This window comes from Haliotis rubra, unplaced genomic scaffold, assembly GCF_003918875.1.
Source record: "Haliotis rubra isolate DU_JTF1 unplaced genomic scaffold, ASM391887v1 Scf790, whole genome shotgun sequence".
NCBI lineage: Eukaryota > Metazoa > Mollusca > Gastropoda > Lepetellida > Haliotidae > Haliotis > Haliotis rubra.
In genome coordinates this window covers 50,255-71,246 of record NW_025767513.1, presented here as the reverse complement: position 1 = coordinate 71,246, position 20,992 = coordinate 50,255, and the positions used below count along the sequence as shown (strand labels likewise).

The 20,992-nt window shown below is 40.0% G+C and overlaps 1 protein-coding gene across 1 annotated transcript in view; it reads left to right on the top strand.

Annotated features, from left to right (window-relative positions):
- The window catches only part of LOC124261189, a 102,555-nt gene that overhangs the window by 33,764 nt on the left and 47,799 nt on the right, over window positions 1–20,992 (top strand). The window contains exons 7-9 of the mRNA XM_046695509.1: window positions 2,746–2,910; window positions 8,297–8,505; window positions 13,080–13,379. Coding sequence (XP_046551465.1) covers window positions 13,305–13,379 — 75 coding nt within the window. The 5' untranslated portion in view covers window positions 2,746–2,910; window positions 8,297–8,505; window positions 13,080–13,304. The remainder of the gene's footprint in view (window positions 1–2,745; window positions 2,911–8,296; window positions 8,506–13,079; window positions 13,380–20,992) is intronic.

The window sequence follows — 20,992 nt, the reverse complement described above, 5'->3', positions numbered from 1 at the left end:
CTCTGAGCAATTACATCAGTGAAGTGTTTATTTCCGATTACCTGTGTGGTTTTCTAAGCATTCCCCTCCTAGGTCCTTTCTTCCTTTGGTAAGTTAGGAGGATTGGTACTGAACGTTAAACCAGCTGAGCAACCAGGCTTTTCCCTCTTTCATTGCCCTCTAGCATGTGTCTGTGGGGGGTAGTTTCGAAGCAGGGACTGTCCAGATTAAGGTCTTCGACTTTAATTCACTGGGGTCACTTGATAAATCGCGGGGAGGCAGTGTCCACTTGCCAAACTGCGTCCTTTTGCTTGGCATATGTTGCGGCTGAAAACCACATTAATTCTGAACCGCCCACTCCCTAGAGTTTTTGTGCTGTGTAAGCTAAGGGGTTATCTGAAGCAACCCATCACAAGTTCAGAATTAGCATATCAGGAATTAGTGCTTTCTCCTGACCTCCTTGTGTTATACGACCTCATGGTTGTAGAGTTGACAGGGTAATCTGTGGCCCACCAGCCAACCGTGAGATAATGCATACCGTGAGATAGGGTATGTTAAAAAAATTGGAAATTTTACTATAAATTGTATATTTACTTGTATATACTTATCCTATCTCACTGGATGGATACCCACCCGACCTGCCCCACAGCACAGATTACTGGAAGCTCCAAGACGAGAATGACAGGCACAGAGCGTCATGTGATCATCTGAGCGATCTGCGCGCTTAATGAGATGATTGACAGGTGCTGCTATCAGTGTGGGGGCAGAGGTCAGGTGGTTAGAGGCTTAGTTTTGATTAAACTTAGCCTACAGCACGTTTCCACACATGGTCGTAGAAGAAAAAGAGAGGTGCATACCATGAGATAGGATAAGTATATAAATATACAATTTTTTGTTAAAATTTCAAAAAATATAAATTAGCATGAGTATTTTAGTGAAAATGACCATACCTGTTCAATGCGTATCTTGTTGAAACTATATACTAATTTACACCCCTGGTGTGGCATGCAATATACAGGGATGAGAATTTTCTGTGGATCTGCGGAATTCCGGGAATTTCAAAAGGCCAAGGGTCATTTTTGTGAATCGTCTAAATCCGTTGACAATTGTATGAATGTGCTTCAGCCGATTTAAAGTTTTTTAATGGTTGCTGTGTTCATGATATATTTCTGAGCCAGGTTTAGGGTCTAAAATGCCTAAATATCAGGTGCTTCTGCTAATTTCAGAGTTTTTCTCAAACTTCATACTCATCCCTGACTATATGGAGTGACTTTTAACTACAATGTATAGCTGGTGCCCTTTACAACTTACAGTATGTAGGTAACATATGTTATATTTGGGTTACACTTTCATAGTTAGGAACAGATTCTGGTACTTTTGTTGAGTTATGTCCCATGCAAGTTTCGAAACCTACACCCTCAGAGTCAGGCACCTAATCACCAGGACACAAAGTCGGCCGTCTAACCCGCTTGTGGAAGTTGCAGAGACTTTCTGGGTTTCTGTCAACAAAGGCAAGATGCACCCTGCCACAAAGGTTTTTTTAGGTCAAGTGCTTGATTTTAGATTTGATGACAGTTAGGACTAATTTATCTAAACAACAACATATTATTATCGGCAGTGTTGGCTCCAGGAATCTAACATATGTGCCAGTCTCAATAAAACTATACATATAACTCACCACATGTTTGTTGACGTGTAGATGCATCGTTAGGATTCTCATCTGCTGGATCTTAAAATACAGAAGAAGGATGTAGTCTGTCACAGACGTCCAAGGTCTGAAACTGTGCAACTGCTTGGTTTTCGGACCAGCAACTGACCACAGCCTGTCAGTGCAGACACCCACCCAGGCATACTACTTGGGAACAAGTTGATGACATTGGTTCTTTGTTCAGTGTACAAAGTGAATACATTGTGTTGAGTTTGTTTTCTTTGGAGTTTTTTTCTTTACTTTACATGCAGAAATTCATGTAAAGATGAGCAGCGCATTTGTCTGTGAACTGCATCTATATCTTCAACTCAGAGTCACCTCACTGTGCAGTCATTTAAAAGTAGATGATGTCCCAAGCCATTCCATTCACTACCCTCTGCTCTGTTGAGTAATCAGTCAACATAAGAGTCAGAGTGTGCTGCACACTTGTAAAGGGTTTGATTGTGTTTGGGTGATGTTTTGGTGAAGTGTTATGAGACCAGGAACATGAAGGGTAGAAGTTTTAAATTTTGTTTCCCTTCAGCATCAAGAAGAAGTTAGCAGGAAATGCCATGTGTTAGAAAGAATAAATATATGTATATAAATATATGTTGATACATGATATTTAAAACTAGGCACATAGAGCATGAGCAATGACACATTTTAACCTTTTTCAACAAGGTATGAAGAGGTCATCTTTGCAACCAGTCCATCAAGACTCAGGGAATTTAAGCTTACTGAAGATATCCACCAAACACATGAAATTTATGCTCAGAAAAGATAATTTTATTCATAAGACACATGAAATATATGCTTACTGAAGATTAAAAATGTAGTTTTAGCTATGCATCGAACACTTTTACAATCAAAGAGCGTGATATTATGACACTATCTTTGGATTTGTTTGAGGCATAGTAAAGAAAAATCATTAGAACAGATATGGCACCCCAAAAAGTAAGGAAATTGGTCCCAATGTGATTAACTGTAAGTTTCCAGCTTACTTGGAGAATTTTCCAACAATTATTAACAGTCTATTGTTATTTTTTGTCTTGTATGTTATGGTGTTTATCTCTTTTCAGACAAACAACTACTGCAGAAAGAGACAATAATGTGGAAGTTGTCTTCCATGTGATAATATCAGAACAAATGAAGCTAGAGCCAAATACTGAAGCAGTGTACATAAGATTTGGACCAAACTCTCTTGGAGGTTGGAATTCAGACAAGTGGAAAATGGATCTTGTAAGGTAACAACCTTTTACTCTGTAATGAAGCAGTGCCCTGTTAGAGGTGGTTGCTTACTTTATGTGCTTGGTTTAATTTGTGCTGTTGACAAATGCAAATGAAATGAATAAAAAACATGATTGCAATTTTCTAGTGAATATAAATTTTCCTTGATATTTTTATGTCAATTCAAAGAAAGAAAAATTAATTATATTTGTAGAAAGTATTTAAATATCTAAGGGAAAGACCTGGATACACTCCACAACTGGCTTTCAAAGCAAACATAATTCTAAAGAATCATCTGCTTCTTATACATCAGTGACTCCTGTATTGTGGTTTCAATCACACAAAACTAATCTTCAGAAATTTCAACAGAGGTTGTCTTTACTGTCGCCTCTCTCAGAACACTCTGAAATTATTATGGTCACAGGATTATTGTCGAGGTGTGTGACAACTGACTTAAGATAGGCAGCATGATCGCCGCCCTTTACTGCAACTAAGGAAAATGATTTACCAGATGCACAGTTGCCCATTACCATAATCTAAAATTCTGAATGAGAAATTTCTGAAGCTGGTTCGTTCACCATCCATCAACAAGCACTTCATAGATATTGTGACAAAAAGTAAATAGTTTGTAGTCAGTATTTGTCAAGTCATATGTCAATTTTTGGATTCCTACAGAGAAGATAGTTCAAGATACTGCTGAATTCCATGCTCCTTCACGACAGATCAGGTCATCTTGCCTACTCATAATCTCTCATAGATTTGCAAAGTGATCAACTAACCATGCAGATATGAATGTCACTCTGGACTCTGAGACATCAGACATTACCCGTTACAGCTAGTTGAGTTCCCGATGATTGAAAATAATCGAAAATCATTTGAAAGAAGGATTAAAAATGATTATCGATTGTTAAAAAACATATTTGCAATTAATTGAATTTTTTTTGTTTTAGTTTAACACACTTGAATGAAGTAAACTAGCGATTAAATTTGACAAATATCCATGAACAAACATGCGCTCAACAGCGTAAAGATATGCACATTGTAACATTGTAACTACTTTTATTGTTTAATTACAATTCCAGTGTCTGTCTTGCATGCATGCATTTCATTGCATGACAGTATAAGAAACATTTATTAGAAAAAACCTGGGGAAAAACCTTTCAAACTGGTGATTTCATTATAAATGTATATATTTCGATTATAATCGATAATCGTTCACCACAATCCTCCGATAATTGATAGTGGATTTGGTTTCCGATTCCCAACACTAGTTACAGCACAAACAATCAAGATAACAGAAGAGGTGCATCAGGATACAACACAGCAATTCCCAAGTATCTGCTATCTACCTAGTGGCTTAGGCCCACTGTTATTCTCTACTATCTATGCAACATAGACAATCTACAAAAGACAGTGATCCCAAGGAACTGCTGAGATAATGTATATTCCCACAGGAAAGGATACTTTTCAATCATTTTGTCACAAGGATAAGAGTCAGCATTGTGTACAGAGCAGAGGTAGCATAAACAAAGAGGTTGCACCAACTGGAGATTCTGATTTGGCAACTTCTCCTACTTTCAATCATATAGACCTGGCTTTACATTCGACTTAAGAGTACCGAGTTTCAACATAACTCTGGGTCCATGAGGAGTACTTTTTTGTCATGTGCCCAGAACTGAAAGCAGAACATCAGTGGATGTCAGGATGTAGGATACAAGCTGTACTTCCACCATTATCCTTTTCTCATGTCTCAGCCACAAGGTCAAAGATTCAATGTGGAAGGGACTGAAACCTCAGCAACAAATCTGGCCAATTGAACTAGAAAAGAAGGTCCTGAAGCATCTCAAGGCTCAGACATCACAAAGGGCTTTAACTGTCAGGTATATCTTGTTTCCGAGAAGAAGTCCACTTTTAATGGATGATGATTATAGACCTCAAGATCCTCAACAAGTCATCTAGTATCATTACTTAAATTCCTGATTAAACCGATATGGAAGTTTTGTACAAGACTCACAATGGTAGATTGGCTCATCATCTCCTTTGGTCAGCAGAATACATTGTTTCATGTTCCCATATATCCTTCATCTTCATCTACGCATCTGTCACTAGTAGAAAATACAAGTTGCAAGAACTTCTGTTTGGGATAATGAATGTGCCTTGGCTGTTACCAAAGTCATATTACAGACCATCAGCTAATTCATCTACACTGTTATCCTGATGGCTTTTTTTCTTTACAAGATGAAGACAGATCACCATTACAACAAAACAGGATCTTCTTGGTCCAACTCATGACATATTGTGGGTTCTTTATACTCCTGACGAAATCGGAAACCAACCCAACAGAAGTTTATCTGAGAATCCCAAGCCCAAGCCTCAGACATTATCAGACAAGCATGTTGGTTCAAGTCTACCATAGCAGAAGGCAACATGCTCATGACTCACAACCCATGCTTGTTGTTTACTTTGGCCAATCAATCAGAGCTTTGGCGTCACACATTGCATCCTGAAACACAGTGTCTATGGAGCAACTTGTAACAAGTTGTGAATGGGGCTTGCACAACGCATTACTCAACTTCTAAGTACACGATGAACAGCCAAGCCAGGAAGGGGTACACTCTGTAGATCCTCTAGTCATGCTGAATACATTATTCATCAATAGTTTTTTTCTTCTTCTCCTATGGGAAACAGTTGGGTGAAGGAGATAAGTAGACCATTGATTACTCTGACCCTAAAACAGGTTACCTATGCAGATTACAGGAAAGAAAACCACAATGAGTAGGCTGAAAGTAATGTCATGATCAATTGACATCATGGTCTGTAAGTGACTGGAAGTGACATCAGAATCAGAAGTGACATCATACCCAAAAGCTCTGTAATATCCTCGCAATCAAAGAGTGACCAGAAGTGACATTCTCACCTGGTAATTATACAAAGAAAACCTGGAGCTGACATCATAGTAGGAAGGAAGATCTGGAGGAAAAGTCATAACTGAAAGCGACATAAGTAATGTCGTCCAACAGGAAAACAAATTTCATGACTGGAAGTATGACAGATAGGAAATGAGGGTCATAGTCATTATAATTTGAGAGATTATTAATGGTTTTATAGATCTACTGCATGTAATTATCAAAATACTATTGTTCTTGTAAGGAAAAGGTTACATGAATCTCAGGGTAAATCTACAAGTAGTGTTGGGAATCGGACACCAAATCCACTGTCGATTATTGGAGGATTGTGGTGAACGATTATCAATTATAATCGAAATATATACATGTTTAATGTAATCACAAATTTTAAGGGTTTTTCCCCATTTTTTTTTTTTTTAATTATTTTTATATAACTAATACCGTCATGCAATTAAATGCATGCATGCAAGAAAGACACTGGAATTGTAATTAAACAATAAAAGAGATTAAAATTTACAATGTGCAAAGCTTTATGCTGTTGAGCGCATGTTTGTTCATGAATATTCGTCAAATTTGATGTTTAGTTTACTTAATTCAAGGGGGTTATACAAAAACAACAAAATTCTGATTAATCGAAAATATGTTTTTTACAATCGATAATCATTTTAATCCTTCTTTTCATCGATTTTCGATTATTTATGATCATCGGAACATCCTATCTACAAGAAACTATTACTTCTGTCAAGTACACTGGGAATGTGTCTGAGCCAGAACCTGCCTGTTTTCCTAACGTCAACTATATATAATAACAACTGATATCTTGGTATTATTATATATATACTCTTCAAAAAAAAGAAACTTGACTTGCTGATTTGGAGTTTACTTACTAAGTGCATATAACTGATTCAAACATGACATCATTGCTCAATTACAGTAAATTCATCACTTTACAAATTTCCAAACCATGATGATCCAGAAAGTGTTTGGTAAAACCACAGAGTGCTATTAAAGCCACTTGGTCAGAGTAAAATATCAGTATCAGGTGTGACCACCATGAGCATCGATAACAGCTTGGCATCGGTGATTCATAGATGAAAGGAAATGCCGGAATGCTGTGTTGAGGAATGTTTTGATACTCTTGCTGAAGTGCTGTGTGCAGTTCTTGTAGTGTCTTAAGTGGCGGATTATGCTGTCACAAGCGTCGATCAAGAGTGTCCCAAAGATGTTCAATGGGGGACAAATCCGGTGATCGAGAAGGCTAAGGTAACATCTGAACATTGTTTTGCTGGAGGAAGTTTTGTCAAACACGTGCAACGTGAGGTCGAGCATTGTCATGCCACAAAGATCAACCGTTGACGTTGATGAAGGGAACGATGTGATGTTGAACTGGTCTTCTGGCAAAAAGTCTGGCTTCCCATAGCCAATTGCGTCGGAGATTCGACGCAGTCCAGGGATTTGGATTGTTGTGGATGATGTGGCCGTGGTGTTTGAACGAAGATGTCTCAACCGGATTTAGCAATCCTGGGGGGCGGTTGTAACACTAGGTCGACCTGACCGGGGTCTGTCATTAACACTCCCAAGTGTATTAGGTCCATTGGATTGAGATGGTCTGTCCGGACATGCTGAAGTGCCCGATGTGCTGCGATGCCCGGCCAAGTAAACGGCCGATGGCACTGTGTCATTGAGCTTCTGTCAATCTGTTCATTCTCTTGTCGTCCATAGTGTCTTAAAGCAATGCACACGGTGTACCATTGATGTGGCTTTTTAAAGCCTACAGTCATAGACTTCAGCTCAGGATGATTCACAATCCCATGATGCACGTGCATTTCATTGTTGGGTGCGTTTTAACTTTTCACTACAGACGTGAGTGTAACGTTACGTTTTTGTTCGTGTCTTTTTTCAAACATTTTGTTGTCAGCAACCATTCCCCCACATGTTGGGATTCAGCATGAATTGGTTTGTGTCAAATATTTTTGTAAGATTCAAATAGTTGCTATGTGAAGTTTCTTTTTTTTGAAGAATATATATATATATACACACTTTCTGGGTATGTAGCAATAAACATAAAATAAACCTAACAGGGAAAGTGAAATATAAGATGTGTCTTTACATTGTTCAGATGTAGCAACCAGCAATAGGAGAAACAGGCAGCATGGGTGAGCTTTGACATTACACATGAAAGTTAAGGTCAAGGGGTAGTGAATATTTATTTAGCAAGTGTAGACATTGTGTACACAAATCTTAGAATTTAGTATCATTATGTTTAAATCAGACGTTAGAACCTTAGATTAATAACAAAGTGTCTGAATTATTGGACCACCATGGACAGACCAAAAAAAATATCCTACAATTGGCGGCCTGTATAACATTTAAAAAAGCGACTTTATGAAATTTTACTAGGCTAACAACATCCCTTAATGTGGTTAGTGGCAAGAACCCAACATCCAACAAGTGAATTGTGACCCAAATATGTACTTGTTGTCTGACTTAATTTCAGGAAAATATCTGAGGGAGAATTTGAATATGCCTGCCATGTCCCAGTCTCTAAGGATCTGTTAAGAAGTCATTTTAGATACAAGTACATGATACAGCGTGGTCCAGACACATTCACATGGGAAGAACCTTACTACAGGAAAAGATTCTACAAAGACCATCCAAATATTAATCGTGCATTCTGTATTCCAACATCATGGAAATCTTATGAAGGTAAGAAGTTCTCAGGTCTGTGCACAAAGGCACTACAGTTTACTCTAGTCAAGGTCCAATTAATTGAAATAGTCAAATACTGGTCACAGTGACTAAACGACCAAGCAATCAATCATGTTTTTTCATAATTAAACACACACAATGTTGAAACACATGTTTGCATTAATAATATTTTGTTCACAAGGTTGGTTTGTCTGTGTCATTAAATTTACATTTCATAAGTACTATTAGCTTATTACAAGCCATGACCAGGGGTTCAAAAACATTTTTTAAAATCCACTTGCCACAGGGCAAGTGACTTTAAGAAAGTAACTTGTCCTGACTAATTTTCCACTTGCCCTGATTTTATGACATAATTATGATAATGTAAAAGAAGAAATCAACATGGTATTTGACGTTAATGTTTACTGGACTATTTATTGAAAAGTGATAAATAGCAAAGAAAGATAACTCTACTTTATTATCATTGCGAAATGTAATAGCTACATTTTGAGCAGATATGAAATTAAATCCAAGTTTATTTGCGGTTTGAAACCACAAGTGGAAATTATCTTGTAGCCCACGGACAAGTAAGATACGATTATTTGATTGCCCGAAATGAAAACTGACTTGTCCTGGACGTCGGGCGATGGGATTTTTGAACCCCTGCATGACTGAATTTATCTTAAAGACTCCAGGAAATTTATGTTCCTGACATTCTAGTCATCCTTTAAAGATGTGAAATTTGTAAATGCTTTTTGTGCAGTTTGCAAAATAAACCCAAAGAACTACTTTTTTCTGTTCATGCACTTTTACCCCCATAACATTACGACAGCCGACAGCACACATGCTTCCTTCTAACCATGTTTATTTCCCGACAACTTCCGGCAGATACAATCTCGTAGCCTCTTGCAGGCTCTCGCGCATGCGTAATTAATATCAACATTCATTAAAATTGTCTTCTTTTTTTTTCATCTTGTAAAAATGTAACAATGTCATTTCTTTATCTTATAGTTAAAAGTTCAACTTCAGGATTCTTCATCTGCTTTACCCTTGATTAAGCTAAGATTGTTTCACTAGATAGAAGCACTCACAAGGAAAACTACCTTCATGCTTCTAGGGGATTATTTTGCCCCATACACAAATCACATGATACACTACACATCACAGACACAGCTTTCCACTCCGAAGAATCTGGCACAACTTCACTCCTGACAGCCCCCGTTTAGTCAACACATCGGCGAGCTGCTTCTCTACCAGGACACCTCCACATCTCCATTTACAAGTTCTTGTTTGATCGCTGCCACATCCGCAACCTTCTGTCATCTACCAACTTTGTTGACTGCAGGGCTTCCACTACTCTTCTGTTATCTGTGATGATATCTATAGGAATGGTCTGGTCTTTTTCTGTCCATCCTGGCATGAATAACTGCTCTCAAGAAAATACAATCTTCGACAGACTCCAACAGCGCCATAGTTTCAGCAGCAATCATAGATCGCACCACTCTCTTTATTTTCTTAGCTTGCCATGATATAGGGCAGCAATGATTGCTTTGACTCACAAGAAAAAACAAGTGTGCCCCAACACTACTTACACCATCACTCAAATTTCCTAAGGAAGGGTCTGAGAATGCAGCCATTCTCCAGTGTTTACTGGGACCAAGATTTGGAAAGCATAGTGTGGATGAACTATCTTGTAACTTCTAGATGACTTTGCTTGCTCGGACATAGTCAGCAATTGTTGCTTTATTCAACTTTGTACTTAAGTCTATCATTTCAAACACTGCATCTGGTCTCGAACCTTGAACAGCTAAATTGATTCTATCCACCATTCCTCGGAATTTAGTTTGTTCCATTGGTGTTGGAACTTCATTTTTCTTTAGGACCCTGGCAGATGCAATGGTTTCACTGTCGATATCAGACACATAGTCTTCTTGGGATACTATAATTCCTTGATTGTATTGCTTAATGTGAAAACCTATATATCTGAAGCATTTCCTTCCACTTTTCCAGCTATGAATCTTTGCCTCAGTCTTCCCATAACGTTTTCTTCAAACAATGGACAACCAGCATGTAAGAAGTCATCAACATGTGAAATAATTATCCCTTACAAGTCACCTTTCTCTTTCATGTAGAATAAGGCTGGGTCATACTGTGATTGCACACACCCTAGTTTTGTCAACTCTTCTACCACACTTAAGTAAAATGTCGAGCTGATTCACCCAGGCCATACAGTGTTCAAGCTTCCATATGTTCCCTTCTGTCACATCTGCTTCTACATGTGGCTGTAGATACACATCTCTGTCCAGCTTCTTGCCCTGAAGGAAAGCAGATTTGATGTATGTTGTCTTGACTGACCAGCCTTTACCCTTCTTCCTCGAAACTCCTAGCCACAAGACGAGCTTTAATCTTGCCATTTCCTTGATCACTGATGACCCATCGTGTAGATATTCGTTTCTGTCCAGTGTCTTTTACCTCTATGTAAGTTTTAAATGCCAAGAGTTTTTCCAATTCTTCTGTCTTTGCTTGTTGACATTCTTCTTAATCATGTTTAGGTTTGGGAATCATAACTGCGTTACACTCTTCAACTTTTCTCCATTCACATGTATCATGATCTAGGCGGTGTCCATTGCTTTACCTGCTCTTCCCATGTATACAACACAATGTTTTCAAGTTCAACATCCTCTACCTCTTCTACCAACATTTCTGTCTTTTCAAAGTTATGTTGACAGTCACGAACTAAATGTCGATAGGAACCGCACGCCAAACACTTAAGTGTATGACCATCTCTTCCTGTCGGATTCATGTCCCTTTGATCCTTTCCCCTTCCTGTAAAGCTCGCATCATTGCCACCAAGATTATATCCACGACTGTTCCTAAACCCTTGACGACCACTCCTTCCTCTTCCAGAATTAAAATAATTTGGTCTTCTACCTCCATATGCTGTGTAGACTTCATCAACTGAAAATGTTGGCTCTACTTTTATGGGTTTTGATGCTTCACTTCTCTCGGGTTTGGCTATCATACCCCTTTCTTAAGAACTTTTTCAAAGAAGCAGTTGCTTGTTCAAAAAGGGTGTCTTTCTTAGTGAAGTCCATACCTGTCAAAACTAACAGTTTTTCTTCTTTTGTTAACATTGCTCTCCGTAACAGTTTAAATGCTAAGACTTCAGATGGGAGAGTTATACCCTTTTTCTTGATTTTATTGTAGCAGTGGTCAAAGGCAGAAATATATTCAGTCATGGTCATTTCTTTCTCTATTTGACAGTCTTCAAATTTTTATAAGAATCTGCAAGTTCATCTTTACCAAGATATTTGTCAATTAATGCATCTAATCCTGTGTTTGATCTTAATGTTTCCAAGTCAATTAGGTCAAATGCTTTCTCTCTAATTGATGCGGGGGCGTCTTCCGGTAAAAATTATGCAACTGATGTGCCCCCCTGTTTAGCAGGAATTTTCATTCCAGACCACCAGTTCCTGTCTATAACTTTCATAACTTTTAGCAGGCCTGTACTGAGGAGGGTTAATTCTCACTGACATGTTGACGGTTTCACACACGAATATTGATCAAACTGGGGAGTAACGAGTCCGAACCACATGCTCAGAAAATATTTCAAAGTCTTTCACAGATAGTTTACTCACGACCTTTGCCAATAGAATTACTTCCACATGTGGAAAACATCACTTGTCAACGAACCACGCTCTGCTACCATTTGTTCATGCCCTTTTACCCCCATAACATTACGACAGCTGACAGCACACATGCTTCCTTCTAGCCATGTTTATTTCCCCGACAACTTCCAGCAGATACAATCTCGTAGCCTCTTGTGCATGCGTAATTAATATCATTCAACAATCAAAAAGTGACCAGAAGTGACATTCTCACCTGGTAATTATACAAAAAAAAAAAAACCTGGAGCTGACATCATAGTAGGAACAAAGATCTGGAAGATAAGTCCTAACTGAAAGTGACATAAGTGATGTCGTCCAACAGGAATACAAATTTCATGACTGGAAGTATGACAGATAGGAAATGAGGGTCACAGTCATTATAATTTGAGAGATTGTTAATGGTTTTATAGATCTATTTCATGTAATTATCAAAATACTATTGTTCTTGTAAGGAAAAGGTTACATGAATCTCAGGGTAAATCTACAAGTAGTGTTGGGAATCGGACACCAAATTATTAAAGAGAAGTAATTTGTGAATCCGATTCAGCTCCATGATACCCTTTCATAATCCACCCAGTGACTGTAGGGAATATAACCTTCCAGCATTTACTATTTTTCACAAATCCACTATCGATTATCGGAGGATTGCAAAATAAACCCAAAGAACTACTTTTTTCTTTTCTTTATTTCGGTATTTTTTAGCACAACAAACATAACAGGAAAATTTCATAAGCTCAGATGTCACATTTTCAATTAAATGAATCTTGGTGATAATTATTTCATAATTATAGGTGGTACATGAATTCACATTGAAAATATTTCATATCTGCCAGTTTAATACTACCTTGCTATATCCTGCAAATTAAGTAATATGTTTAGTCCCTGCAGTATATTGTTCATGTTTGATGTTTCATTTTACTGTAGGCACATGGCATCAGTATGATGGATTCACTTATCCAAAAATAGAAAAAGGCATCTGGAATACAGTGAAAGGTCTTTGGAAAGGAAGCTTTGAGGACAAACTTCGTGCTGACACTGATCGGGCCATTGAGCTTTTTGTTACCACCAGTGGGAAAAGTCATTGCCTGTCTATCTCAAGAGAAACCTGAAGGTTCAAAAACAGCAGAAGATATTCTGGATACTGTTTTCATGGTGTTTTCAGGCATGAAGGATCATATGATCGACAGAAATATGAAAGACTTTGATCAAGGCGTGAAGACAAAGGTGAATCAAAAGTTTTATTGATGTTATTGTTTTAAAGTAATTAACCAGTATCATGTATATAGATGTTTTTAGGTTTTGTTTGAATTTCCAGCTTCTGAAATTACACAGTCCTTTGACATCAGAGGGATATCTAGCCATGTAGATCTCCTTTATAGCCCTGGATTCTGTGGATACATTGACCAGTGAAGTCAACGGTCAGGGTCATCCTTGAGAATAACCTTTTCTTAATAGTCTATGTAAAGGAAGCAATTTAAGAATCATTGTTTTTAACATTAATTATGGCTTGTTTTCAATTTTATGGAGGCAAGTCCCTGTAAGATCAACCTTTTAAAGGTCCAAAATAAATGAGGGTATTGACAAACAAACTTTCACGGAGCAAGTCTAGGTGATGAACTTTTTGCAGTCAACTGTTAATGATTATTACGATACCTTAAAGGAAGATAAAAAATTCGTTACTCCTATGAGCCGTGACTATTCTAAGTTTGAAATAGATGGTAAAGGGATACTGCAACTTCGAACGTCTCCAGATATCACGTTTGGTTGATATGCTTTTTCATCAGAAAACACACTGATGTTGGTACTAACTGTCAATCTGGATTGAAAAACATGTTAACAAAACGGTACAATCATATAAAAAACCCACCTTGTACGAACAAACTTTTGCATTTGCTTTTGAAAGGTGAGGTTTCCATCCAGTATATGTAAAGAAAGCAACAATAAAAGGTTATTTTTAAATAAAGACCACCAAATTATATCTGATGGTTATTATAGTCTATGTTTACTAAATGATGAAGTTTTTAAACCTCATGAAACTAGTCCCACACTAAAAAGCCTGGAAAATCTATTTTTGCCGTAAAAATCCTTAACTTCGATCCACATTATTCACAGAATTCACAATAATATTGCATCTACTCACGCCTAGAAATGAAGTGTAGTTGACAGAAAATGCATACATATACTTGTATATATATTACTATATATATTTTGTTTTGCTAAATGTCATATTTATTGTTGCTGGATGATCACATGTCGACAAACTGGCATGCTTGTTCAAATCATTCGATGTGCATACAACTTCCACTTACCATGGGGTCCGTATAACCTTAGTGTTGATTATACATATTTTACATATATAGAGCAAAACCTGTTATTAAAATTACACAATGCAAGGATATATTTCTTTTGGTAAAATAATAGTTTTAGATATTATATTTTACAGATCACTGCATCAGAATTCATCCTGTTATATTATTTGGCATGTTTTAACTTGCTTGCTATTTCTGGCTCTGTACACGAGACAAATATACACAGTGATCTTAATCTCTGCATATGATACAGTGTCTAGCAAAACGAAATTAGAAATGAAAAGGTCAATAATCTTGTCTAGTAATGTTTAATTGCAAATTTGACGTCTTCACTGAAAAAGTTGTTTTCTCTTGTTCATTCACGCGAAACAATGCGATGTCGTTTTCTTACTGTTCACCAGAAAAAGAATTTGACGAAAGTGTTACCCGCCAAGATAAGCCCGAACCCCTTTCTTTTTTTGTCTTCAAATTTCGGCTTATCTACTGTAATATACAGCAATTCCACTGTTTCCGAATGTCGCCTGTCGCACATGCTCCGTTACTTCATGTGACTCCTGCCAATGCCTCGATTGATATGGAAAACAGATTGTAATGTTGACACTACCTGAAATCAGAATTTCAAATTAAACCTAACAGTGCTCAGAAGTCTTGTTTCTTATTATTTTATTTAGGTTTACTTATATCATTGCTTGTCAAATTTGCCTTAATTTTGCCCAGAAAAGCCTTGAAAAAAGCCTTAATTCTTTTTCATAGAGATCGTCCTTGGGGTACATATATAAGCATTTTCTGCGGCTGAAAATGTCATGTGACAGTTGTATCAATGTTTTGATAAAAATATTATGTACAATGATTAAAAATCATTTTTTGATCATTGTACGACCCCCACCAAGTGGAGTTATCTCCCTGCTACACATGTGCACCCAACCAGGTAAGCACCCAGGCCTGTATCATCATTCCTTCTGCTGTCACACATTGTGTACATACGTGCTTGATTTGTGCTGACCAACTTAGATGCATACTACAATAATGTCTTGGACTTCAGCTACTGTATGTTTGGTCTTTATTCGTTCTTCAGAACGCTCTTTTGACTTTGCAGTCGGTTATTTCTCATTTATGTGACTTTTGTATAGATTTATGCTAGCTTTCCCGTGGTTTACGTACGGTTAATATTCCCATGGCGGGAAGTTTACGCGGTCATGTGGTTTGAAATATTGCTTTATTACTACAATTATTTCTTGTCGCGTTGTCGCATTCACATATTTTCAGTGTTTTATTGGTGTATTTTTCTGTTGTTTTGGCCATTAGCTACATGTTTCAGGCGTTTACGGCATGTGTTGCCTGTGGGCAACGTTTACCGCCTGCCGATAAGCATGACAAGTGCTTGTGTTGCCTTGGAAAGGCTGGGCATACTCCCGATGTGTGCGAACTTTGCCTTGATTTCTCCTCCCATGCCCAGAAACGAAGGGCTGATGATTTCCTCTTCTACAGAATTGATGGAGGCGGGAGGGGACCCAACTGAGGAGACACCCCCATCCAAAGCAAAAAAGGCTAAAAAGCCTTCTAATGAATCTGTACTAATTGATATGTCTTTCATACAGCAATTGTTCCAACAGCATGTGGACTCAGTGAAGTCCCTTGTTCACAAGTCGGTTGGAGGACTCCGGTGGGAGAGTTTGTGGGTTGGATCTCCAGGCTCGGCTCGATCCATAGGCCTCGAGGCTTCTGTTGATCCGCTGCCATTGGCTCCGAGGTACGACGGGATGTCTTATCAGTTCAGGGTGCTCCCCATCGGCATATCCACTGCGCCCAGGGTGTTCACCAAGCTCATGTTAGTGCCGGCGACTCTCACGCGGTCGCAAGGAAGGCATTGTCATCCTTACCTAGACGACTGGTTGCTGTGTGCTCTAACACAGTCAGTGAGCCTAGATTCTACTCACACAGTTTCTAGTTCGACTGTGTTGGGTCATAAACCTCAAGAAATTCGACCTGGTACCCAGCCAGGAATTGTTTTTTCTCGGGCGCGGTTCACAACTCACAAAGGTCTTGTATCTTTGTTACTCGACCGGATCAACAGAATACGGAAGATGGTGTCTTTATTCCTGCCCCAGGCACCAGCGCAGACTGGGCGCTGTCAGCTGGGTCATATGGTGGTGACTATCTCTGTCATGTGGCAGGCGCAGTTGAGGATGCGCCCTAAACAGCAAGCATTGGCAAGTCTCTGGGCTCACTAAGAGGATCTGCAGAAGTCTCTCACAGTTCCTGGGTGGTTGTCTCCTCACCTTCAGTGGTGGATCCAGGTCAAGAATCTCTCCAAGGGGATCCCTTTGGAAATCCCGATGCCAGCTCTTACAGTTCAAACCGATGCGTCCTTCAGGGGCTGGGTGTGTGTGTGTTCTGGACTGGTCCGAAGTCTTAGAACTGAGAGCTGTGCGGTTGGTTTTCGAACGCTTCTGGGAGCATGTTCAGGGCCTGGTGGTTCGTCTTCAGTTGGACAACCGTAGGGCTGTGACGTACAACCTGAAGCAAGGCGGCACGGTGTCCTTCGGGAGACGTGGGTGTTTATCTCACAGGGCTGGAGAACGTGCAAGAAGATGCTCTCTCTCGCCGGATCCTGGCCCGGCACGAGTGGATGCTTGACCGGCAGATATTCAGAGTTATCTCCCAGTTGTACGGATCGTTCCAGGTGAATCTGTTTGCATCCGGCGGGACGAATCAGATGCCCGTGTTCTGCTCTCGAATACCGGACCAGAGGGCGTTGGCTTCCGATGCCTTCCTGCTGGATTGGACGGGCAAGGTGCTGTGGGTGTTTCCGCCACTACCACTCATTCCCCAGGTCCTCTCCCAGCTGTCCACCCAGCAGCTTGGCCACTTGTGCTTCTGGCGCCACTTTTGCCATGACAGAGCTGGTTTCCGGTAATTCTCAGGTTTCTGGCTCAGCCTCCTGTTCTTTTCCTTTACAACCAGACATTCTCACTCAGAACGGTATGCCACACCCCAATCCAAGGATTCAGTGGGTTGCTTAACCTCTATCAGGTCTAGCCTCGAGGCACGCGGAATTCCTGCAGCAGTTGCAGACACAATTCTGGCTTTGAGGCTGGATTTGACAAACGTTCAGTATGAGGATAGGTGGTCCCGCTATGCGTGCTGGTGTTCAGATAGGGCAAGTTCTGAAGTTTCTGCAGTCTCGTTTGGAAGAAGGTTTGGCGGCTTCGACCATTCGTGGCTACTGCACCGCTCTTTACTCCTTTCACAGCCCTGTGGATGGTGCTCTTCTGGGGCAGCACCCTCTTATGCAGCGCTTCCTAGCTGGCGTGGATCGGGTTCGACCTGCTCTCAGGCGTACCAGCCCACCTTGGGATTTGTCAATCATGCTAGATTGGCTGTCCGGTCCTACTTTTTCACGTGTATCGGCTTTTTTCCATTTAGCCATTCTGGTGGCGGTGACATTTGGGAGAAGGGTCGGTGATTTACATGCCAAGTCTGCAGACCCGGCGCTGACAGTGTACCATCCATATCGCATCAGTATTCGCCTCCTGGATAGTTACCGTCTGAAGGTCTATCAAGCTTTCCATCTGACAGCTCCTATCGATGTCCTACTCTTACCCAGCCTTCCACATCGGGGACCTCTGCAACGAGCACTCACCCATTTGGACGTCCGTAAGACCCTCAAGGTCTATATCAAACGAACACAAGGGATCCGTACAGGTACCCATCTGTTCTGCTGTTATGGTGGCAGGAGGGCTGGGGCTCCTGCTGCAAACAGACTCTTTCTCGCTGGCTTGTGTCAGTTATTTTTGCTGCGTATCAGGCTAAGGGCAAGCCTCCCCCTGAGGGGTTGAAGGCTCACTCAGTCAGGGCAGTTGCCACTTCAAAAGCATTTGCAGCAGTACTGCCCATCAAAGAGATTTGCTCTGCCGCTATTTGGAGCCGACCTAGTACTTTTATATGGCACTATCAGCTGGATACACGCTCCCATGATCGAGCACGCTTCGGACATTCTGTTCTCTCCAGTGGACAGTGTCCTGCCACCCTGACTCAGTGAGTCTTGGTTATTTGGTTTCTAGAGACGCTGTGTTCAATTGTTGTTTCATTGACATATCCGCTATTGATTCTTGCTAACTAGCTTGGTTGTGAGTTGTAGTTTCCCCCTTACGGTGCTCTTTATAGAGTTTTCCCTCAGTGGGCGGGGTTCGTTTACACTCTATATGATGTGTTGTCATGCTTAACTTGATTAAGGTCGGTCCTCAGTGCGATTTCTCCCTGTCGGGTTACCTCCCATAATGCCTCTCGCAGAAGCCTCGGGGACACGTGACAGGTGTGTTATGGCATGAGTAACTTTTTGTAAGTATGAGTTTGCTATTTCTTTGTACTGTGACAGAATTCCTTCCCTAGCCTCCGGTCTTTGGGAGTCTGTGTTAATGCATATATGTACCCCAAGGACGATCTCTATGAAGAAGAATTAGATAAACCTGTAGAGGTTTCCAATTTTCTGAAGAGAATCGTCCTTGGGGTGGGGCCGCCCACCTCCCCGCAATTCTGTTCACTGATTTGTTTAGCAGAAAGAATGATATGCCTGGGTGCTTACCTGGTTGGCTGTGCATGTGTAGCAGGGAGGTAACTCCACGTGATGGGGGCCATATTATTGTACAATATTTTTATTAAAACATTGATACAACTGTCACATGACATTTTCAGCCTCAGAAAATGCATATATGTACCCCAAGGATGATTCTCTTCAAAGAATTGGAAACCTCTACAGGTTTATCTAAATTTTGGTCTTGAAATTCTGTACGAACCCGGAAATTTATTACCTCTCACAACAATGATTGTATCAAAATTACCCTGATATAGTTCCCTATCAAGAGATGTGCATCCATCTTGATTAGATTAGCACAATGGATAGTATTCAAGACAAAAGTCCTTTAACTCTGTTAGGAGCTATTACAGTCTTGGGGCGGTGGGATAGCCTAGTGGTTAAAGCGTTGGCTCGTCACGCCGAAGACCCGGGTTCGAATCCCCACAAGGGTACAATGTGTGAAGCCCATTTCTGGTGTTCCCCGCCCTGATGTTACTGGAATATTGCTAAATGCGGCGTAAAACCAAACTCAGTCAGTCAGTCAGTATTACAGTCTTACAGCATAAGAAGTTAATGCAAGGTGTTATTACGGAGCTCAAGTGTCTGTTTGAGATATAAAATACCAACCCATAAATATAGGATATATAAGTGTGACACTGTATATTGAAAATAATGGTTGATGCTTTAGGCCCTGGTACACGTCACCTTATGCCATGTAACACAACATTGCAATTTCTGATCTCGGAGACACATAAAGAGTTGATAAACCCAGTACTGAAAACAAATGATGTGCCTTACTCTTACAAGATGGTGTATACAAGCGAAAAAACATTACACTAACAGTACCTAGTGTTATGGGGGCATTGGGGTAGGCTAATGTTTAAGCATTCGCTTGTCATGCCGAAGGCCCGGGTTCAATTCCCCACATGGGTGCAATGTGTGAAGACCATATCTGGTGTCCCCCACTGTGATATTGCTGGAATATTGCTAAAAGCAGCATAAAACTAAACTCACTCACTCACTCACTCACCTAGTGTTAGTTCTCTAGGAGATTTAAATGGTGTTGGGATTGGGGTCTCCAAAAAAAACATTGTACAATCTCATGCATACTGATTACGATAAATGGATTATGCTCTTGACAAAAATTGACAAGCTACTAAATATCACCCTTGTCCCGCCAATGTGATGACAACGGTAAGGTTCATCATTTAATTAATGTTATGAAATGAGTCTTGGTTCTTAGTGGGGGTTCCGTTGAAACCCCTTATCTAACTGGCGTTCTGATCTGCTTGAGGGAATTAACTCAGCAAAGAATCTGAAGTCACAAGAAGCTAATCACAAGTTTATTTACAAGAATGGAATAACATGGGGTGAACACAGAGAGTCGGTACAACCCTCTGGTCTGAGGGCTAGAGCTGACCTGAGTTGGGAATCTTTGCCGTTTATCGTTTTGTGGAAGAGGGTTGATTTTTGCACGTCTTCTGTCAATAAGGGGTGTGAAATTAGTTTCTGCATATAATTTATTATGACTTGTACCTCTTGTTGCCCCGCAGATTGTCCTTAATTCATCGAGTTGTAATTTTTCTGGATCGGTATTCTAAGCAGCAATGCAGTTGTCCCAGACATGACTACACCCATTTTGTTCTGGGGAGGTGGGGGAGGGGTCAGCAATTTTGTACAAATGTTCTAGGGGAGTCAGCAATTTTGCGCATAAAAATGTTATGCTTGAAAAATATGGAAAGGGGAGTCATTGATTTTGTACATGGCATGCAGGGGGGTCACTTACTTTGTACACATTTTAGAGGGTGGGGATCATTCACATTGTACATGCTTCTCCATAAAAATCATCATCACCCCCTAGCCATAAATTATGAACGATCCGTAATGTTGTCTTTTGTATCTGGGCACATACCATTATTATCAAGGGTACAGCTTAATTAAGCCTTATGCAA